This window comes from Capra hircus, assembly GCF_001704415.2.
Source record: "Capra hircus breed San Clemente chromosome X unlocalized genomic scaffold, ASM170441v1, whole genome shotgun sequence".
NCBI classification, from domain to species: domain Eukaryota; kingdom Metazoa; phylum Chordata; class Mammalia; order Artiodactyla; family Bovidae; genus Capra; species Capra hircus.
Genome location: NW_017189516.1, coordinates 54842910 through 54864471, shown reverse-complemented (window position 1 = coordinate 54864471; position 21562 = coordinate 54842910). Strand labels below are relative to the sequence as shown.

The 21562-nt window shown below is 41.9% G+C and overlaps 1 protein-coding gene across 2 annotated transcripts in view; it reads right to left on the bottom strand.

The window, feature by feature from the left end:
- Window positions 1-21562, bottom strand: part of PIR (pirin) — a 99469-nt gene that overhangs the window by 29783 nt on the left and 48124 nt on the right. For both annotated transcript variants that reach the window (XM_018043861.1, XM_018043860.1), the window contains exon 6: window positions 8339-8423. In XM_018043861.1, coding sequence (XP_017899350.1) covers window positions 8339-8423 — 85 coding nt within the window. The remainder of the gene's footprint in view (window positions 1-8338; window positions 8424-21562) is intronic.

The window sequence follows — 21562 nt, the reverse complement described above, 5'->3', positions numbered from 1 at the left end:
ATTTTTGTTCCTTGCACAAGTCTTCTATTATGATAGAGGGCTCACCTTCACCACTACTAACACAACTCATGTTACTGGTTAGAAGGTACAGAGGGTAATCTCCTTGCTTTTAACATGTTGTCTACCTGCGCTTCTATTAAACCTTGTTTAAGATTCACTAAGCATTTGTTTCTTAAAGCTATAGCAAAGCAACAGTCAAACTATGTGAATGCTTATATATGTTTACAAACTACCACATTTTCTTGGAATTCCTTCTCTGCTAAGAGCAGAATTATATCAGCAAAGAATTCTCTTGTGAGATTTCCAGGTCCTTCCCATCGCTCTTTCTTCCTCTGTCTCTCCTCTCACTTTCCTGTACTGCACCAGAAATGGATACATCCTGACATTTTGCTGTCAGAGGTCACAGGCCTTGAAAAGATTGTCTCCAAGCCACTGGCTCTTCACAGCTGGGAAGGGCTCTCCCTCCCACCCTGAGGCTATGACACAGAACAGGAGTTGGGAGGAAGGTCACATTTTATCCCTGGACCCGTTGCTTGGTTTAATTGGAAACACATTTAAGACAGACCTCCTACATACAGCCCAACAGATGACGTGTAGAACTTTTCTTTTAAACATGTAAATCATTCTCTGTGGCATTTGCTCTCATTTCCAGGGAGGTTCCCAATTCCTGCAAACATCCCTAGTGAGAGCTTTTCTTGGCCTATGTTCCTTGCCTTAACCCAGCTCATTTTCCTCCTCCTCGGTCTTAAGTTCATTTCCATGAGCTTTCCAACGGCTGCTTATACATGTACATGTAGAGGAAGTAGAAAAATATGGCCTGGAGACACGCCAAATCCATGACAAAGGTTAGCTCTGGGTTGGGAAGGGGAGAAGGCAACCAGGCTAAGGAGAGAAGGAACCTCTCCCCAAACTGTGGGCCACACCGGATGCCACACCCCAAAGCAGCGCTGGTTCCTAAGAGCCTCCCCCTAGATACTGTGACACTCAGCTTGGGCAGGCAGCTCATTCACCATGGACCCCATGCCTGGCCTCCTCAACAGCAGGCAGACCCACTGGAGATTTCTCTCTCCCTCCTCATTCCACCACAGTATTTGCTAATTACTTTGAGGGCTTCCCTCGTGGCTCAGTTGGTCAAGAATCCGCCCGCAGTGTGGGAGACTGGGGTTCAATCCCTGGGTTGGGGAGGTGCCCTGGAGAAGGAAACGGCTACCCACTCCAGTACTCTGGCCTGGAGAATTCCATGGACTGTATAGTCCATGGGATAGCAGAGTTGGACACGACTGAGTGACTTTCACTTCACTTTACTATTACTTTTTTAATTTTTATTTTTACTTTATTTTACTTTACAATACTCTATTGGTTTTGCCATACATTGACATGAATCCGCCACGGGTGTACATGAGTTCCCAATCCTGAACCCCCCTCCCACCTCCCACCCCATATCATCTCTCTGGATCATCCCTGTGCACCAGCCCCAAGCATCCTGTATTGAACATAGACTGGCGATTCATTTCTTACATGATAGTATACATGTTTCAATGCCATTCTCCCAAATTTGAAATAATTTCAGATACAGAAAAGCTACCAAAATAGTAAAGATTTACCATATGCCACCCACCCAGATTCTCTAAAAGCTAACCTATCACATATGCTTTATCAATCTCTCTAGAAATACACATCATTCTTTTTTTTTTTTCCTGAAATACTTGAGAGTAAACTTGGAGACATGATACCCCTTTACTTTAAAGTAATTTTCAGCAAGTATTTCCTAAAAACAAGAGTATTTTCCAATATAACCTGAGTGCACTTATAAAAATGACATTGATAAAATATCAGTGAAAAAATTATGACCATTAATGTAATACTATAAGCTATGTACAGACATTTAAATTGAGCCAGTTGTGTCAGTAATGCGTTTAAGGGCAAAAAGAAAAATACATGTCTAGACCAGGATGGAATTCAGGTTCACATGTGGCATTTAGTTGTCACTTCTAATCTCCTTTCATCTGAAATGGTTCTTCAGTCTTTTTCTTCATTAAAAGCACAGACTTATTATTTTGTTTTTCAATTTATTTTTAATTGGAGGATAATTGCTTTATAATATTGTGATGGTTTCTGCCAAACATCACCATGAACCAGCCATAGGTATACATATGCCCCCTCCCTCTTGAACCTCCCTCTCACCTCCCACCCCATCCCACCCTCTAGGTTGTCGCAAAGCACTGGATTTGAGCTCCTTGTGTCATACAGCAAATTCCCCCTGGCTATCTGTTTTACATATGGTAATGTATATGCTTCAATGTTACTCTCAGACTTGTTATTTTGTAGAATGCCCCTCAGTTTGGATTCGTTTGATGTGTCCTGTCATGACAGCATTGTTTGTTAATCCCTTTCCCTCTCAACTTTAGAGATGCATTTTTATTTTCAATGCTTTTAATTTTTTAGTTCAGAAAAGCACGAAAGATGAAACAAGGAACATATACATTGACATATTTATTTCATTTCTTTCTTCTCTTTTGCAGATAAAATCATATAGGTGAGAGAAATAGCCCCTAACTGGTTGCTTCCAGTCAATTTTCTATACCCAGAGAATATGATTTTCTTGCAGGAGAAGAGGGTGTGAGAGAATGGTCACATCCCAGATCTTCCGGCAGGAAGGAATTCAAGAGGGAGCTGAAGCAGAGTGAAAGCAGATTTATTCAGGGAGATACACACTCCTTGACAGACTCTGGGTCCTTCCAGAAGGTGAGAGAGGCCCTGGGGTAAGGCTTGGTTAGTTTTTATGGGCTGGGTAACTTCATACACTAATGAGTGGGAGGATTATTCAAGCTATTTTGGGGAAGGGGTAGGGATTTCCAAGATTGGGCCACCACTCACTTTTTGGCCTTTTATGGTTAGCCTCTGAACTGTCATGGCACCTGTGGGTGTGTCAGTTAGCATATGCTGATGTATTATAATGAGCATGTAATGAAGCTCAAGGTCTCAGTTCAGTTCAGTTCAGTCACTCAGTCGTGTCCAACTCTTTGTGACCCCATGAACCGGAGCACGCCAGGCCTCCCTGTCCATCACTAACTCCCAGAGTTCACTCAGACGCACGTCCATCGAGTCCGTGATGCCATCCAGCCAACTCATCCTCTGTCGTCCCCTTCTCTTCCTGCCCCCAATCCCTCCCAGCATCAGAGTCTTTTCCAATGAGTCAACTCTTCACATGAGGTGGCCAAAGTACTGGAGTTCCAGCTTTAGCATCATTCCTTCCAAAGAAATCCCAGGGCTGATCTCCTTTAGAATGGACTGGTTGGATCTCCTTGCAGTCCAAGGGACTCTCAAGAGTCTTCTCCAACACCACAGTTCAAACGCATCAATTCTTCAGCGCTCAGCCTTCTAGTGGAAGTCAAATCTTCCACCATCTTAGGCCTAGTAGGTTCTAACCAGTTTTTGTTGTTTCTGCTTCGATAGTCACATCTTTCTCTCACTCTGACTCCCATCTTCCTCTTTTATTTATACAGACCCTTATGATTACATCAGCCCACCTGGATTGCCTAGGCTAATCTCTCCATCTCAAGATCCTTAATTTAATCACAGCTGTAACATCCCCTGTACCATGTAAGGTAACACATTCAAAGGTTCCAGGACTAGGATGTGGACATCTTTGTGCAGCCATTATTCTGCTATTACAGAATTATAGGGTAAGCTGTATGTTCTCTTAAGAAATTTTGTTGACTTATGTATATATGTGTTTAGTTGCTCAGTTGTGTCCGACTCTTGCAACCCCACAGACTGTTGCCTGACAGGTTCCTCTGTCCATGGGATTCTCCAGGCAAGAATACTGGAGTGGGTTGCCATTTCCTTCTCCAGGGGATCTTCCCAACCCAGGAATTGAACCCGGGTCTCCTGCATTGCAGGCAGACTCTTCACCAGCTGAGCTATGAGGGAAGCCCAGTCTAGTTGTAAAACAGTAATAACTGAGATCCTTCAACAGGTCAGCATTCTCCATCTTCCAAAGGATACTGCGGCCATTCATTATCACAGAAGATCAGCCGTGTCTTTTTAAATTCTGGGGATCAAACTTGTTCCAGTTTTCAAAATATTTTAAAGAAGTGGTTTTGGAACTGCTAGCTCCAATCTATAAAAGAGAAAAAAGCAGCATCCACAGCTGTGGCTCTTTTCCACCGGAAGCATCCTTCCCTGCTCTAGATGGGGATGTAGACAGACTCTCCACCGAAGCTTTCCTTCCTTGGTCAGATTTAGTCTGTCCCTTACCAACATAGGTGCCTTATTCACCCCTCCCGGTTCTACCACTGAGGCGGGGTGGAGATGCACCAGGGGTAGACCTGATGGCATCCCAGATTGATTGCTAGTTCCTTACCACCAAGACCTTTGCTTGATTTGCCAGAGTAGTTTCCCAGGATGCTTCCCAAGCTAGGACAACTAGGGGAAGCATCTGTCCTATGTGTGTCTGTGCACATCCCTGCGCGTAGTCCCGCCCACAGTAGAAATGGTGAGTCATAAAGAGATGAACCACCACCGAGATGTCCCTTCTGAGTGTCACCACACCAGTACAGCAAAAGAGGTGGTGGAGGGTTGGCCAGTGAAGAAAAAGTGATTTTTGTCCTCAAGCTATTAGGACCAATCCTTCCAGTTCATTTCCACAGATTCCACAAAAGAGCATCTAAGGGGTTGAGACAAAAGACACCAGAGAGCCCCCTCTGGTCCACTGAGAGCTAGAGCTACCAAGGAAGGAGCCCATTGCATTTCCAGTCTGAAGAGTCACACATACACTAAAGAAAGGCTAAAAGTTGAGGGAAGCAAAGAGCGCTTACGAAATGAAGTTCTTCTGTACCATAACAATCCTCCAGTTTTAACAATGCAGATCATGCTTTTAAATATCTAGTAGCAGGGATGCTGTGAAGGAAGATGGAAAAATAAACAGAGTGGGTACTGAGGGCCCAACTGTGATGCAGTTAGTGAGAAGACAAAGGGGACAGGAGGACCAGAAGGCACAAGATTTTTGGAAAAGACTGATATTTTCCTAGAAATGTAGACTTATGACCTTCTCAATTAATGATAACAAACAGTGTTATCTGGACGTCAGTTTATAGCAAGGGAAATCACACTGCTTTGCAAGAGATGGTAAAAGTCACTGCAAACACACACACACACACACAAAACAAAAAACATGACTACTTATTATTATTTTAGCCAAGAACTAACATGAAAAATGTGTGGCTAATGTGAGAAGAATCTGGTACTGTCAGAGATTCGACAGATTGGATTCTTTGTAAGAGATGCACCATCTAGCTCAATTTCTGATATCAACTGCCTTCTAAATCATCACTGCATGAAACATCTGTTTTCTGCAAGATTAGCACAACTCTACAGCAACGTGCCTTGCCCAAAGGAAGTAAAGAGATGGTAAAAATTGATTCCAATACTATTCGTGGGAAGGAATTCAGATAAAACCTCATCTGACTCATGAGAAATGTTACCAATCTGCCTTAACTGGATGTCCCTCAGGACATAAGCATGTTCCTGGTGTCAGAAATGGGATGGCAGCAGTGCATGCCTATATTTCTATCCTTTAGTTTGGTTACGGTACAACAAAGTCTAAATTAATGAGATTGCAAAGCTTATGACAAAGGCCAAACATAACCCAGACACCCACGTCAAATCCCTTTACCATGAGTAACAAAACAATCAAAATACTATAAACAAAACACGATGAGGAGCCAAAACACAATGAGACCCATTGTAGCCAATGGGCTACAATTTCAAGGAATATTTGATGAAACACAGCTCTCAAATAAAATAAATTTAGACAGTCCTTGGATTTTATAATGGAATTTGATCCAGGGAGGTGGTTTAAAAAGACAAAAGGTGACCCTGACTTGAATGATTTGATATTGAAATTTATACAGTATAATTTTACTAAGCAATATGTTGGATTAAAGAGTTTGCCTGCAATGCAGGAGATCTGGGTTCGATCCCTAGGTTGGGAAGATCCCCTAGAGAAGGGAAAGGCTACCCACTCCAGCATTCTGGCCTGGAGAATTCCATGGACTGTATAGTCCATGGGGTCGCAAAGAGTCAGACACAACTGAGTGACTTTCACTTTCACTTTTATGTTGGGTTACAGGCAGCCAGAACTATTAAATAAGAAGTGCTGCTTTATAATACCTAAATTGTTTGCCTGGAATTGGACATGGAAGCTTCAAACTTTAGATTTGTCAGCTAATACATGAAAGCATGGATGAGTGTATATGGGGGGCAAGTGGAGAATACACTATAACTGAAAGTGACATACTGCAAAAGACACGTTTGTCTGCATCCTAACTAGGTTTGTAACAGACTTGTTTAAAGTGAGCTTACAGGGACCCGATGATAAACATGCATTTCTAAGCTACTTGTTCTTGTATGTGTCCCAAAACGTCTTTGAAACAACTCTGTTTAAAATCCATAATGCCAAAATAATCTAGAGGTATGGCTTTGTAAACTGACAGATACATATTCTCTTATGAGGCAATATATAGAGTAGTGGTGAAGTACAGGGTCAAAATTAACATGAACCACGGGGGCTGCCTTGGTGGCTCAGATGATAAACAATACACTTACAACACAGAAGACCCAGGTTCGATCCCTGGGTCAGGAAGATCCCCTGGAGGAGGAAATGGCAACACACTCTAGTATTCTTACCTGGACAATCCTGGACAGAGGAGCCTGGTGGGCTACTGTCTATGGGGTCACAAAGAGTCGGACATGGCTGAGCAACTAACACTTTCACACACATTAAGTATTGGTAGGTTCATGGAGAAACTGCTGTCTCATATACTGCTGTTGGAGCACAGGAGTGCCTTTCTGGGTTGCAATCTGCCAGACTTTTAAAATTAAACATGCATAGGCCTTGTGATCACCCCTGGAAACCTACTGTAACAAAACAACCCCTCTAAGGAGGTACATGGGTACAAGAATGTTCACTGCAGACAGTGTGCAGTAGCCAAGCTCTAGAAACAAGGAGAGCACCTGCTGAGAGGGAAGAGCGAAATGCATTGTAGTCAACCCATGGCATAGAATGGGTTCAAAGCCAAAGGAGCAGATCCTGAGGAATTTCCATGAGGTTCGGTCACAAAAGCAAGATGCAAAAATTTATGATTTCATTTTAGTAAAACAAGGACAAAACCCTGTATTTGTGTACATTTACATGTACATATATGTGTATAGAAGTAAGTGATGAGAAAAATACTGCAAGATCTTATTCAAGGATTATCTCTGAACTACTCCTGATCTAGGATACAGAGAGGATACTGCTATGGGTAGATGAGAGGAGGGGGAAAGGGTTGTGAGGGAAGCAAACTCAAAAAATAAAAGAAAAAACCCACAGCATTAAAACTTAAAGCACATGTGCTGTCACACTTACTGTTATAAAAAGTAAGGCACATGTTTAATTGCATTCATGTAAAAAACCTTTCTGAACTTAAAAGTAGCCAGAATGGAAAAAAACAAAAAAGAGAAGAATGGGTCCAAGGTTAATACCGTACCTAATGACTTCAGGGGTGGCCCTTTAAAAAAATAAAACTGGCTTTAAATACTTGGGAGTTTTCTAATTGTTCTTTGGATTTAAATGGTGACTTATAAGTAAATCCTCCATAACAAAAGCTGTATCTCAATCAAGAATGCACTTGTTCATAAGTAACACAGGTTGGATTGCCTCCCAGAATTGTGAGTCAAAAGTGGCTGGGAAGTCAAGAGACCTGGGTAAACGTCCTGTCGTGTCCAGCAAGTCCTTACATGGCCTTGAGCAAGTAATGAATCTGTTGGGCCTCAGTGTTCACACCAATGAAATGAGGGGTGGCCCCAGTGGATTGGCCCTAACATTCTATGAATTCCTCCTGATTTTCTTAACTTGAAAAGCTCAAGTACTCTTTGCTCATTTAAACACAATTAAACAAATGATGCTAAAGCTGAAACTCCAGTACTTTGGCCACCTCATGCGAAGAGTTGACTCATTGGAAAAGACTTTGATGCTGGGAGGGATTGGGGGCAGGAGAAGAAGGGGCCGACAGAGGATGAGATGGCTGGACGGCATCACAGACTCAATGGAAGCGAATCTGAGTGAACTCCGGGAGTTGGTGATGGACAGGGAGACCTGGCGTGCTGCGATTCATGGGGTTGCAAAGAGTTGGACACGACTGAGCGACTGAACTGAACCTTTGACCTCTGGAACAACATACACAGGTTCATAGAACTTTGTGTTGAGGTTCAGAAACAAACCCATTCCAGAGAAAGTGGCCCTTATGGTTTTTTTCACCCTGAAATGATTACTAAACCCCAGAATCCATCATACCTTTAGGAATAGATTGCACATGCTTCGCTCCTTGGTCCAATTTAAAGTCCAAATATAAGGTTGGTGTGTAAGTGTAAATCTTGGACTGAAAAGAAAAAGGAAATCATCAGCATCTTTCCAAGAATAAGGTTCATCTTTACTTGAGCTGGTCCCTACTGTCATGGGCCTAGGGCCTGGATCCATTATATTTAAAACTCCTTCTTGGAAGATGCTATTAAAGTGGGTATGATGGGCTACCAATATACCCACCTCCTGAGGGTCTCAGTCTAAAAGTTCACCCTCCTAGCTTGACAATATTGTTGACAAGCTATTTTAGCATGGCAGCTGTCTCCCTACAGCCATTTCTCAAATATGATCTGATGTCAATAGTTCAATGGCTGACAGCTTCTCCACCTTCTCACTTCTTGTCGTCTCCTGAATATGGTAGGTTAACGCATATCAAATGTATGTTTCTTTTCCAGGTCTCAGTAAAGCTATGTCCATTTTGAAATTCAAAGAGCACAGCCTGTAAATATCTGTTCTAATCTGGCTCTCTTGCATTAAAAGGTGGTCCAACATTGCTGGTCTAAAAAAGCCACAACTCAAAATGTAAGAAAGGCCAAACTTTGCAGGATTTTTCAGTATAAACAGTGGCTTTGATTCCATCAACAGTTCAGCAGTTTGTAATTCAATATACTGCCATTCTGAATCACTGACACAGCCCCAAATCCAAGGGATTATCACTGTTGCCATAAACTTTATGATGTTTCATTGTTTGTCACAAAGTCCCAGTGGTTCTGTTCTTATTTTTTTAAGTTAAAACACACACAAAGATGAAAAAGTACATAATGCCAAATTTGGCAAGGATGTGGAGTAATTGAAACTTTTATACATTGCTGGTAGGACTATTACTTGATATAAACACTTGAGAAGACTGCTTGGCAGTATGTACTACAGATGGATGTATAAATAATTTCAGCATTCCAATTCAACAGGTGTATCCCCAACAGAAATGTTTGCTGAAAGACATGTACTCAAATCTTGACAGTAACAATGTCGGTGATAGCCCAAGCTGGAAATATTCCCAATGTCTTTAATAAGAGAAAAGATAAGTAAATTGCAATATACAAGGGACTATGACACAGCAAGGAGAATGAATGAACCCAACTATATGCAACAACTCAGATGAATCTCGCAAACATAGTACTGAACAAGCAAAAACAGACACAGATCATATAACATATGCTTCTGGGGACTTCCCTTGCAGTCCAGTGGCTAAGACTCCAGCTTCCCACGCAGGGAGCCCGGGTTCGGTCCCAGGTCGGGGAACAAGAGCCCACATCCTGCAACTAAAGATCCCACATGTAGCAACTAAGACTTGGCACAGCCAAATAAATAAATACATAAAACATAGGCTTCCATTTCTATAAAGTTCAAAACAAGGGAAAACTAGTCTATGGTATCAGAAATCAGAAAAGTGGTTACCCTGGGATGGTCAGTAACTGAATGAAGTTTAAAAGGGGGCTTCTGGAGCCTGGCAGTATTTGGTCTCTTGGTTTCATGGATGAGTTCACTCGGTGAAAATCATCTGAGTCGTACACATGATTTGTGTACTTTTCTGTGTATGTGTTGTATTTTTTAACAAATATTTACACTCAATAGAAACACAGATGTGTAAATAGACCACAAGATAGAATCCAGAGCCCTTTACCATCCTTAATAAGGGCATTATTTTGCACTATGTCAACTCCACGAGGACATGGCCATCTATCTGCCCTTTTCACCTGGAGCCAATGCACAGGGCCTGTCACATAGTAGGTGTTCAATAAAATTTACCAAATGATGTTTCATTATGAAAAATTTCATGTATAATAATAAATTTATTTATAGTATACATAGTATATTCCTCACTATCTTTACCAACACGTAGCAAAATGCGTTTCTTCAAGACAGGTGATTAGGTATGGCCCAAGTGTATGTCTGGTGATTAAGTTTTGGAAGAGAATTGTAAATAATGCTATCAAAAGATTATTCCCTGAAAAAGTCCCATGAATTGAAGCTTTGGGCTTCAAGTGGTCTGGTAGGTGCTTTTACGTGGCTTAGGAGCTCAAGCTGCATCCATACAGCTTCAAAGACTGGAAAGGCAAATTCCCCTGTGGGAACATAAATGAAAGAAGAAAGACCTGTGACATCAAGGGTGACCTGAGGCCAAAGATTCCCAATCAATCTGAGGAGCTTGGAACATACATGAAACAAGGGCAGCACCCGCGGGACACAGATCTGATCCTCTAGCCTCATGAGGTGTGTAAGGCACCATCTGGAAAGGATCTGGTTTTGCCTAATGAAGACTTCTAAAATTACTCCTAAAAAGATCAAGGGAAAACTTCACTTAGTATCAGATGACTCCCCTTCTGAGGCAATATTTTACTCTCTTTCAGAAAAAAGAATCTCTGCTTGGTTCAAGCATCTTTTCTGATCTCTGCCTCCTGGCCAAGGCAGTATCCCTGCCAATAGCAAAGACACGAATCACGAAGAGGCTCTTGGTTTAACTTTTACTAGAAGTCTCCCAAAATGTATACATAGAAGTCATCCAGGAGGCTTTGATGCTGGTATTGCTTTTCCTGGTGACTAGCAACGCCATTATCTTCTTCTGGGCTTAGTTCACTCCATCTGAAAATCTGATGTTGAGACTTCACTGAGGTTGAAATGTATTTCTGGCTCTGAAATTCTGAATCAGAAAGTTAATGTTTTTTTCCCCCACTTTTTAATTTTTTTAATTTCTGTTCTGATTTCTAAGACTAGAGCTGTAGAGAAGTGAGAAGGTGGCTGGGGCAAGGGAGAGCCACGAGGGCTGTGGGGACTGTGTGGAGTGCCACTGGTTAACTCGTGCTATTCTTGCCCCCAACCTCAGCCATCTATTTTGCCCTCCTGGTTAGCTCTTCTCTTCTTCCTGCTTCTAGCTTTTCAACCTAATCCATACTGCCTCTCCAAATAGTAGCTCCTCTCTCTCTAATACTGCAAGGACACAGATATGCGTGTGCACACATAGACACAGAATTCTGTACTTATGTATTAATTTACAAACTTACAAAAAAACAAAGAATGAGGGCCATTAGAAAAGCCACAAATATATCCTACAACCTCACAGTATGAAAAGAGCTACAGGGAAGTTTTAAATTCATTTTGAAGTTTTTTTTTTTTTAACAACATCTACAGATTAAAACCGGATTCTGATTCTAGTCTCTTTGTACTGAAAATCAGATCACTGACAGTTTCAATATAACACTTCTTGAATAATCAACTACCCAAAACCTGTATGTACCTTATTCTATTTAAATTAATCCATACTGAGATGAAACTCAATTTGAAAGCTGTTCCTATGGATCTGTGTATGCATATATATATATATACATATATATGGATAAATATATACACACATACACACAGAATTTTTGAAAAGCAGGTAGGTTTTGCTTTTTAAAAATTTGATCTTCTATGGTAGCTCTGTTGAAATACCAAATGTAATTTCTCTTCATTTAACTCAAGGATGGTAACACCAGCCTCCAATACACTTTGAGCAAATCTGGACTTAATTTTTCCATCACACACACTGCTGATTTGCAACCATAAAGAATATTGCAATTCGGCATACTCGTGTTCTCTTTTGTTTATTTTCATATGCAGTATTAAACTATTAATAGACCCTCAAAATAGAATGAAAATTTATTTACACAAATCATTCTTTTTTGCTCTCAATCTATCTATTTCCATAGGATTAAAATAACTGGTTCAAGGCAACCTAAAATAAAACATTTCTCCATAAATCTGTTTCAGCATGAACCAAACTAACGCATCTAAATTCTATCATAGGAATTATTGTCATCATCCTTTTGCTCTTTTGGTCCTGATTAACACTGCCTGCACAGGTACTAAAATCCCACATGGTTCCTCTTTCGCCTTTCTTTTCATTATTTAATTGTCTGTTTAAAGCATTTGGGAAACTTATCTTTAAAGGTTTCTGTCTGTATTTTAAAAGCCCAATAGCTTAAAATCTTACAGTTCAAATATCATGAAGGCAAAGCTTCTAGAAGTGAAGTAACAGAACTCTTTATGAGACGTTAAGGGTAAATTCTGGCTAACCACTAACAACAGGGGTGCTACCAAATCCAGACAAGCCTTGTCTCTCTTTCTCTATAAATACGTCGGAATTAAACCCTAAATGAGCCTAAGACACCACTCCAATAATGACCACAAAACAACCAAGACAAAGCACGGTCTACAAAACCACTTCCTTTGGAACCTCAACTACCTTCATTTTCCAGCCTTCAAAGACCTCCTGCTTCCCCTGGCTTTTGGTATGATACCCGTGTTAAGCTGGTTTCCTTCCTCTGCTTTTATTCATAAATGTGATCTTAATTAGGAGATGAAATTACTTCCACATGGAAGCCATGTGACTTAGTATGTCCTCCCAAGAAAAAGAAAGGTGCCTGCTATGTTGCTTGCTGTGTATAAGTGAGGTAAAGAAGATGAAATATTGTTCATGTTGCCACTGCTCCTTCCACAAATAACTACCTCCCATCTATCCATGCATGCTACTCATTCGACTGCCATGCTGGCCTTCCCTAAAACCAAGGGGCAGCAATTTGTCACATGTCAGAGCTGTAATAAGTGTTTTCACATCTTTCTGAGGACTATTTTCAAACCTTTGATGATGGAGTGATTTTTTTTTTTTTTTTAGGAAAAGCACTTGAATTCTCAATCTTACTAGATGCTGCTTATGCAAATTACTCTAGAGTAACACGTGCAAATTTTCAGGATTTTATAAAAGAAAGAAGCAGTGTATATATATATCTACTCCTGGACCCTCACTCTCATGTTGGATCATCACCCTAATGTTCAGCATTTGGTATTTTTTGGCATCATTGGTAACTTTTGATGGATACCTTTGCACGTAAATTTTTGACCACATTTCTATTTTTTTCCTTTCTCAGTGAAATTGTGGGTCTAAAGGTCTAGACATTTCAATACAGCTCTTGATATATCTACAAGCTTATGGCCAAACGCAATGTGGCCAAAAATGAGCTGGTCAACATGGTAATGTGACTGAATAGCAATTTCCCCAAACTTATCTACTGCTTCCCTGGTGACTCAGACGATAAAGCATCTGCCTGCAATGTGGGAGAACTGGGTTCGATCCCTGGGTCGGGAAGATCCTCTGGAGAAGGAAATGGCAACCCATTCCAGTACTCTTGTCTAGAAAATTCCATGGACGGAGGAGCCTACGTCCATGATAGGCCACTGTCCATGGGATCACAGAGTCAGACACAACTGAGCAACTTTACCCTTGTCTACTGCTAGTTGTTGGTTTTTCTGGTCTCTGTAATTACACTACACCACAGGGCAATTTTCTAACTCATTATGTGCTCTAAATATCGGTTTTTTTCCCCCTATTCATCTAATCTCCTATTGTTAGAAAGTCAACTCATTCCAACAAATTCCCTATTGTTACACATTTAAATTTTTTCCCCAATACATCCTTCTTCAAAAATAGAAGGGAAGGATTAACTGCTGGAAAATAAAAAGAAAAGGGAAAAAAAAACTGGACATCTCTGAGAAAAGAGTTGCAGGGCATGGGGTCAAGGGAGTTTGGTGCTTCTCTTATCAATTTATCTGAGACAGTTTTTTAAAAAATAAATGAAGGCTATTTACTCTTAATACTGTTAGTTGTAAAAGTCACCCAGTTTGTTTTTGGCTTTTTTGTGGCATTTCTGACATGGGTCAGCTCTACCAATCTTTTCCTTGCAATGCTTTTAAACTTAGAAAGTCTTTCCCCATGCAAAGGTCACGTGAAATGTTTGCCTGTATCTTTCCAGTTCAAAATTGTTTTAACACTTAATTATTTGATCTATGTCACATTTATTTTCTTGTGAGGTGTGAGATCAGAAGCCAAACTGGTTTCTTTCTATGAATGCTTAATCAGTTTTCCCCGTTGACTTATTCTCTTTTCCCCAACAGATGACCATCTTCTTTATCATGACGTTTGCACATACACTTGGTCTATTTCAGGCAGGTTCTCTTCCTGCCAGTCACCAAAAATAAAAGAGCCTCAGTGGAAAAAACTTTATTGGTGGACTAGCTCAGAGGCTTCAACTAAGAGAGGACGATCTACTCCACAGGAGTTCTGGGCATCATCTAGCCCATCACCCATGGGGCTTCCTCATCTCATCTTCCTGCCACGACACTCCTGCTCTCACAGGGCTTTGCACTAGAGAGAAAACCCACCAACACAGATCTGTTCTCTCCACCACTTACACCTCCATACAACTCAAGAAACTCACTGCCAGATCCACAGCCCCTGTGGGAGAACCATGCCTTCCTCTTTCATCAGGAGATAGCATGCTTTGAGGAAATGAAAAGTAGATTTACCCATTCCTTAAAGCCAAATTCCAAGTCTTGTTGAGAACTGGCTGATGCTCTTCAACCAAAGGGTAAGTCTTCTGTCTCCAATCCAAAGCACTCTGATTTCAGAATTCTTCATTATTTTAAAGAATTCTGATAAGGAGTGGGAGAGATTAGTTCCTATCCTTAGTGCCAAAGGTATCGTGGGGAGCATTAAAGCCCTTAATTACATTCTGACATATACATGAAGTGTTACCCAAAGAGAAGACAAGGAACTCGTGGGCAAAATGCCAATGACTCTGTATAGGGTGATAGTTAGAGGGTCAGACCACATTTTTAACTTTTATCAATAATACAGGATTACGGAAAATCTCGACCATCAAGCTGTCCAGCTGAGCAGCCCTTGTGGATAGCCAAGTTATTCTACAGTCTAGTCTCAAGAGCACCCTTTTTCAAGAAGCATTTTCATCAGTAGGGATAGTCAAGTCCCTCCCCTTCTTACCTTGTGTTTGGGGGAGAGGTCATGAGGAGAGAAGAGCTAAAGAGGAAGGGAATAAAGATGCTGACAGGACTCATGGTCCCAAATTTAATCAGAGACATGTTCATTGTGGAAGCAGACTTTGATTGCTTCACTCTTTGAGTCAGCATCTTTGCACAAAATTGGATTACAGACATGCTAAAATTTTTTGGAAAATAAAAAACAGAGAAAGAACAAATGCCCATCTCTTAGATGAATAATCCATCCATAATCCTACAAAGGCTACAGTAAAATAAAATCACAAATGGCCCCTAAATATGCCAACAGGGAAACTCCCTATTGCTTATCTCCCATCCATGGGTAATGTTTTTCAAGGCTAAGTCAGCAAATCTATTAATCGATGCTAGAATATCCCTGACAGAGCTTTATAATGCTTTTAATCTCTATTAGTTACACTTAGTATTTACTAAGGGGCTTTAAGAGTTCCTCTGAGAAAGTACATCGACATGGGAAACTATGTGACAAACATACGATTTCATAGAGCTCTGCAGACAGATCACAGTGTGGACATGAAGCTTTGACTGTAGGTCTAAGGGGGAATTAATTATGGCACAGGGCTTCTCCTACATAATCGCTTGCAAGATGTTCTGACATGATTGCAGTGTCTGAAGACAAGTGCCTGAAGATACCCTTCTGGTGGAGATAGAAGATGGAGCCTCATTCTGAAGCTTTCCTCCATGAAAATGAGCTAAGGCATTCCCAAACTGGAGAGGGACGCACTCAGCAAGTTTATGTACAAGGGCTGAAGGGTGTGATAAAGGCAGACCTACTGTGCAAATAAAATGGGGCAGACCTGAGTTTGGGTCTAGGTTCCTTCCACATCGAGCCGTATGACTTTTGCCCAGTTGAGTTATTGCATCCTCATCTACAATGTGACGGAGGCAGACAGCCGCTCTATCGTATCTATTGCTGCCAGACATTATGACTCAAACCCAAGTGCCAGAAACCACAGGAAGAGTAGGTCTTGCCTGGTTCTGAAAATCATCTCATATTGCCAGGAATTCTAGACTCATGCTGCCCTAAGAACTTCATTCACATCTTAATACCTCACAATAACCTCTCAGGAACCTGTCTCTTCCTTGATCAACCCCCAAACTTACTATGCCAACCCATCTGAATGAAGAGTCTCCAAAGGCTCCAAAGTATCAAATAGGGCCTCCTGTCTACCCAGAAACAAGGAGAGAGGAAGTTCCCTACTATTCAGCAATAGTTCTGAGAACCTGAAGAGTTGACAAGGCTGCTGAAGAGCCAGAGACCTAGGGAAGCGGTCAGTGCTTATCCCCCGTCCAGGGCAGGGGATTGTTCATAATTCCTGGATGAGGAGGAAGTGGTTAGCTCCTTAGCAAGATGAGGGATGGGTTAAGAATTCCCTCTTTAACATCCATCTCTCCTCTTATGTACTCTCTGTCTTTAAAGTTCCCATGGAAAAGAAACCCACTCTCAGCAGAAAATCTGATTTCTGTTGGGTTGTGCTGAATTGCTAAGGATCTATGTAGGTCTGTGGTTAAGGGCACAAGGTTGGGAGCCAGACATCCAGTTAGAAGGCCAGTTCTGTCACTCCCTAGATGCATAACCTTGGGTGAGTTGACCATCTCATGATGCCCTGGGTCCTTCTCTCATCAGGCTGTTATGAAAATTTGATTGGACACATTTTATGTGTCTCCTCAGAGTCCCTCAGCTGCACTGGCTTCTGAGGCCTTGGCCACCTATGGAGATGTCCCTGCATGCCATGGCTGCTGCCAGTGCTGACACCTCCAGCTACCTCAGCCCCTCCTGGTTGACTGTCAAGTTCTCCCACAGGGGTGGGAGCTACAGCAGCTACAGAGTCTGGCCTGACAGACCTCCACACCTAGACTGGAATGAAGACCCAAGCTGCTGGATGGGGTGCGTGGCCTCCTCGGAGGCTACTGGAAGGGCCTGGTGACAGTCTGGAAAGGCAGGGAATTAGCATCCCTGGGGCAGATTTTGGCCAAAGAGGGATGAAAGATGTAAGATGACAGAAAAATTCTTCCTCTTTCTTCCTTCATTAGAAAGTTCTGAGCTACAGTTTTCTGAACAGGCCTCCTGTGTCACCAAGCATCTGTTTTGCTTCCTGTCTCCCTCACTCCCACCTCCCTGGGTCTGCACATGAGACTTGCCTTAGGCTCTGTTTTCCAGAGAACCCAGGTAAAATCAGGAGGAAAAATAACTAATACATGTAAAACACTCAGAGCCTCACTGCATGATACTATCGCCACCACCTCCATGTGGCTACTGAGCACAGGAAATGTGGTGAGTATGAATCAAGATGTGCTGTGTTAAAAAAAAAAGACAAACTGGGATTTCAAAGACTTAGCACAACAAAAATCACATTATAATTTTATATTAGTTATATATTGAAAGGACAATATTTTAGATAACAGACTAAAGTATATTACCAAAATTAACTTCAGCTGCTTATTTTTCCTTTTTGAGTGAGTCTACTGAAAACCTTAAATGACATATGGCTTCCATTATATTTTTATTGGACAGCTCTGACTTTGAATATAGTGCCTTTTAAGCCTAAAAAAGATGTCAGCCATTTTCACTCATCCCAAGAAGGTCTAGAGATTTGCTGTCCGTAAAGCCTAATGATAAAAAGGGAACGTGAGAACAGAAAGTGAGACAGATAAGGGAAAGGGGAACAAATCTTTATGAATCACTCTTTCTGTAGTTAGGCACATTATATACCATGCAAATAATTCAACGACTACATCTTAATGTCCCTATTTAGCAGATGAGGAAATGAAGGTGCAAAAGCAAATTTTCCTAAGATCACAGAGGTATCAAACAATGGAACTGAAAGGCAGACCCAGGTTGGCTTGACTCCATAGTCCATGCTCTTTTCAATCTATCATACTGTCAAAGGATTGACTCTCTAATGGTAGAGTTTAGATAATGTAGCTAAGATGTTTTGGCATGAGTGAGGACATCCTAGAATCCCTAAGTCACCCACACAGGAGATCACCTACACTAAACAAGTTGAAAGCTGTTGCTGGACACAAATCAATCCATCTCTCCTCTCTCTCCCCATCACAAACCCCCCCCACACCCGCACTGTGGGCACATGTAACGCAAGTGGTCATGGCACATGATCACACAAACCCATGAAAACCCCTCTTATTTTGTATTTTTGCTCCATCATTCCCTGGTCCAACCCTATCATCCCAGTGGCTCTCATTCAAATAATTAACATTCTTCCACAAGGAACAGTTACACTCGCCTACCATACATGAGTTTCTATTTCCTCCTATCCTTGCCAGCACTTGGTAATACCCAACTTCCTGATTTTTGTCAACTGACAGAGTGTAAAGTGGTAGATTATTAGAAAAGACATTTTTCTATGTATTGGTTAGAGGATTACCTTTTCATATTCTTTGACTTCAACAGTTGGCTGGAGGATGTTCTTAAGAGCTGCTGTCCAGAGTTGCCACCAACACAAGCATCTGACTTCTCAAGAAGGCACAAATGTCTCACCTCAAAGAATGGGAGACTATGGGTACATGGCTTCATCCTCCCAACTATGCTGGTGCTCTGGCCTGGCCACATACATTGGTTTTCTGCAGATGTAACTGCTCTAGAGCTTGGAGATTTGCTTGTTCAACAAGGTCTCATGGAACCAGGCCTGGTATTACAGCAAATGTATGTCCTATTGTTTTAGGGATATTTTGGAAGACAAATGAGAACTGGATAGAATGAATTTAAGTTTAGCAGTCCTGATGGAGCCACATCAAGTCCAGGAGGGCAACCCGGGCTACTGTGCTTATAAAGAAAAAGAAAATCCATGTTCTACTGAAGCAGAGCAGAATTTAAATTGGGTGAAAAGCCTTTGGGATTTTATTTAGAATGGAATATTAAATTATAATTTCTTTTGATTTGGTTTATAAAGGCAAGGAGTTTTAGATCAGAATCTGACTTTCTTCTTAGAGATTTGATGATGGGATCTGTTCAAATTTGGGATATTTTAACATCTAGATATTTCTCATGCTATCACTCGGGCTTTTCATACACCACTCAACCTGGCTGCATATATTTTTGACAGGGAAATAAGATAGGGAGTCAATGTGCAGCCTAGAATATGTGATATACCTTGATGTTAAGAAAAGACTCTCTGTGCCCATTTCAAAACTTTCTGGTTAGCCCAGCTTATCCCAGACAGCAGAAGTTCGTTTTGGTGGGAGGAGGTCCAGGCTGATAAATTTCTCCTTTCCTTCCCTGAGGGGAGCACTCATTGCTAAGTGTCAAATCCAATAGGCTAACAGAATGAAACACTGGGGAATATGGTGGGAGCCTCCAGACCCTTCCCTGATGTCCCCAGGAGGCAACTGCCAGCTGCTCTTTGCCCTCCTTACTCATCCCTGGGGGTGGAGGGGAGGGGGAAGGATGGTACTGTCTTGATGAGGGTAACTAGAGGAAGTACACATGCTCAGCTCACACCCTTCTGGGCTTTTCCTTTTTTCTTTCCTCTCTCTCTCCTTCTGCCATGAGATAATAAGTCTGCCTCTGAAAAGGATGTCTATGACTATCCAGCTCTGCCTAGACAGGTGTAACAAAGTAGGGAAGTAGGAAGCCCCCAAGATCTCAGACACAAGTCACTTGTTCTTCTCCAGATCTGACTAGTAACAAAGGTGGTATTGGGTTTCCCTGGTGGCTAACTGGTAAAGAATCTGCCTGCAATGCAGGAGATTCAGGTTCAATCTCTGGGTCAGAGAGCTTCCATGGAGGAGGGCATGGCAACCCACTCCAGTATTCTTGCCTGGAGAATCCCATGGACAGTGGAGCCTGGCGGGCTACAGCCCATGGGGTCACAAAGAGTTGAACATGACTGAAGCGACTGAGCATGCACACGCGCACAAAGATGCTATTTGGACCTCTACCCAGCCGACTTCTCCCAGTCTACCTTGCAATTCATTCCGAGGTTGGGATGTGAAGGAGGCTGATCTTCTGGTCTTCTCCTGCACCTCAACTCCCTACATCTGACTTCTGCCCGATTCTAAGTCCTCTCTGCTGCTTTTGTCTGGTTGACGGACTCTTGTCAGTTAAAACCTATGAAAACATTTAATCACAGTCACCAGGAACTCTCACTCAAAACTTCTTTTGGACTAATCAGTAACAGATGGCCTTAAATCAGTACCTGATGCTGGGAAAATCCACCAGCCAAGTGCCCACAGTTACTCAGAGACACTCAAACTCTCCGAGGCAGACAAAGATGTAGCTGGGTACTGACTCCTGACAAGCTGAGCAGCCACAGCCAGGCATGTGAGGAAAACTGGCCAGAGGCAGGGGTCTGAAGGTGGTGGGAAAGAAGGGCCTTGTTCTGGGTTTCAAAATGGTTTCCTTCCAACTGAAGCATTTAAATTTTTCCAATTGCTATTCATAGTTGGACCAGGAAAGAAAATTTGGGGCCATCATGGTTTCCTTCCATAATGTTAAAAAATAATCATCCACATGGGAGCAAAGAGAGCAAGGGGGCTTCATGAGGGGCTTAAGGTTTCATGAAAAAGAAGGAAATTAACATTATTTTATTCTTTATTGAACCTGGAGCTCATTCAATCCATGCTGTGTTCCAAATGGAACCCCTCCAGTTTCCACGTGGATGGCTCCTACAGACAGTGATATGAATGTACTGTATCTTTGAAATTTTGCACTGTTTTGGTTTTGATCATGCAGAGAGGGAGAGAAAAGGCAGAGGGGGCAGAAGAGCAATTATGCCAGGGGAAACGTCTTTGATACATTCATAATTAAAGACATTCGAGAATGACACTGACAAGTTAAAAAGAGAGAAATTACCACATTACAAGAAAAGCTTCACATGATAAAAATGATTAACCATTTTCATGCTTAAAACAATGGGCATAAGTTTTGAAGGCCTCCTCAAAGCATTGTTATTCCACTGGCCACTGACACCTGTGAACAGCATTACTTTCACTCATGCTATCTCCTTTGTGCCAGGCCAGCTGGCTCCGAGATTCAGGCCTGCTGTTTCTGTCCCTTCCAGACTGGGCCGAGTCTCCCGTCTGTTCTGCCTTCCCCTAAACCCGCCATGTGTACTAGCCTGGTGACCCAGCAGAGTATACTCATGTTAGCAGTGAATATGTCTGTCCTTCCACCATGCCCTTCCAGCTCCCTGATATTTTTCCTCTTTTCTCTCACATCTTCACAGAGTTTTACACAAAGATGGCCCTCAGTACCACACTGAACTATGGTGGCATAAATACCTTCCTGAAAAACCCTCCTAATTTCCCAATGACCAGTACAGGAGTCTTTCCAGGAATGGTGGGATCTGACAG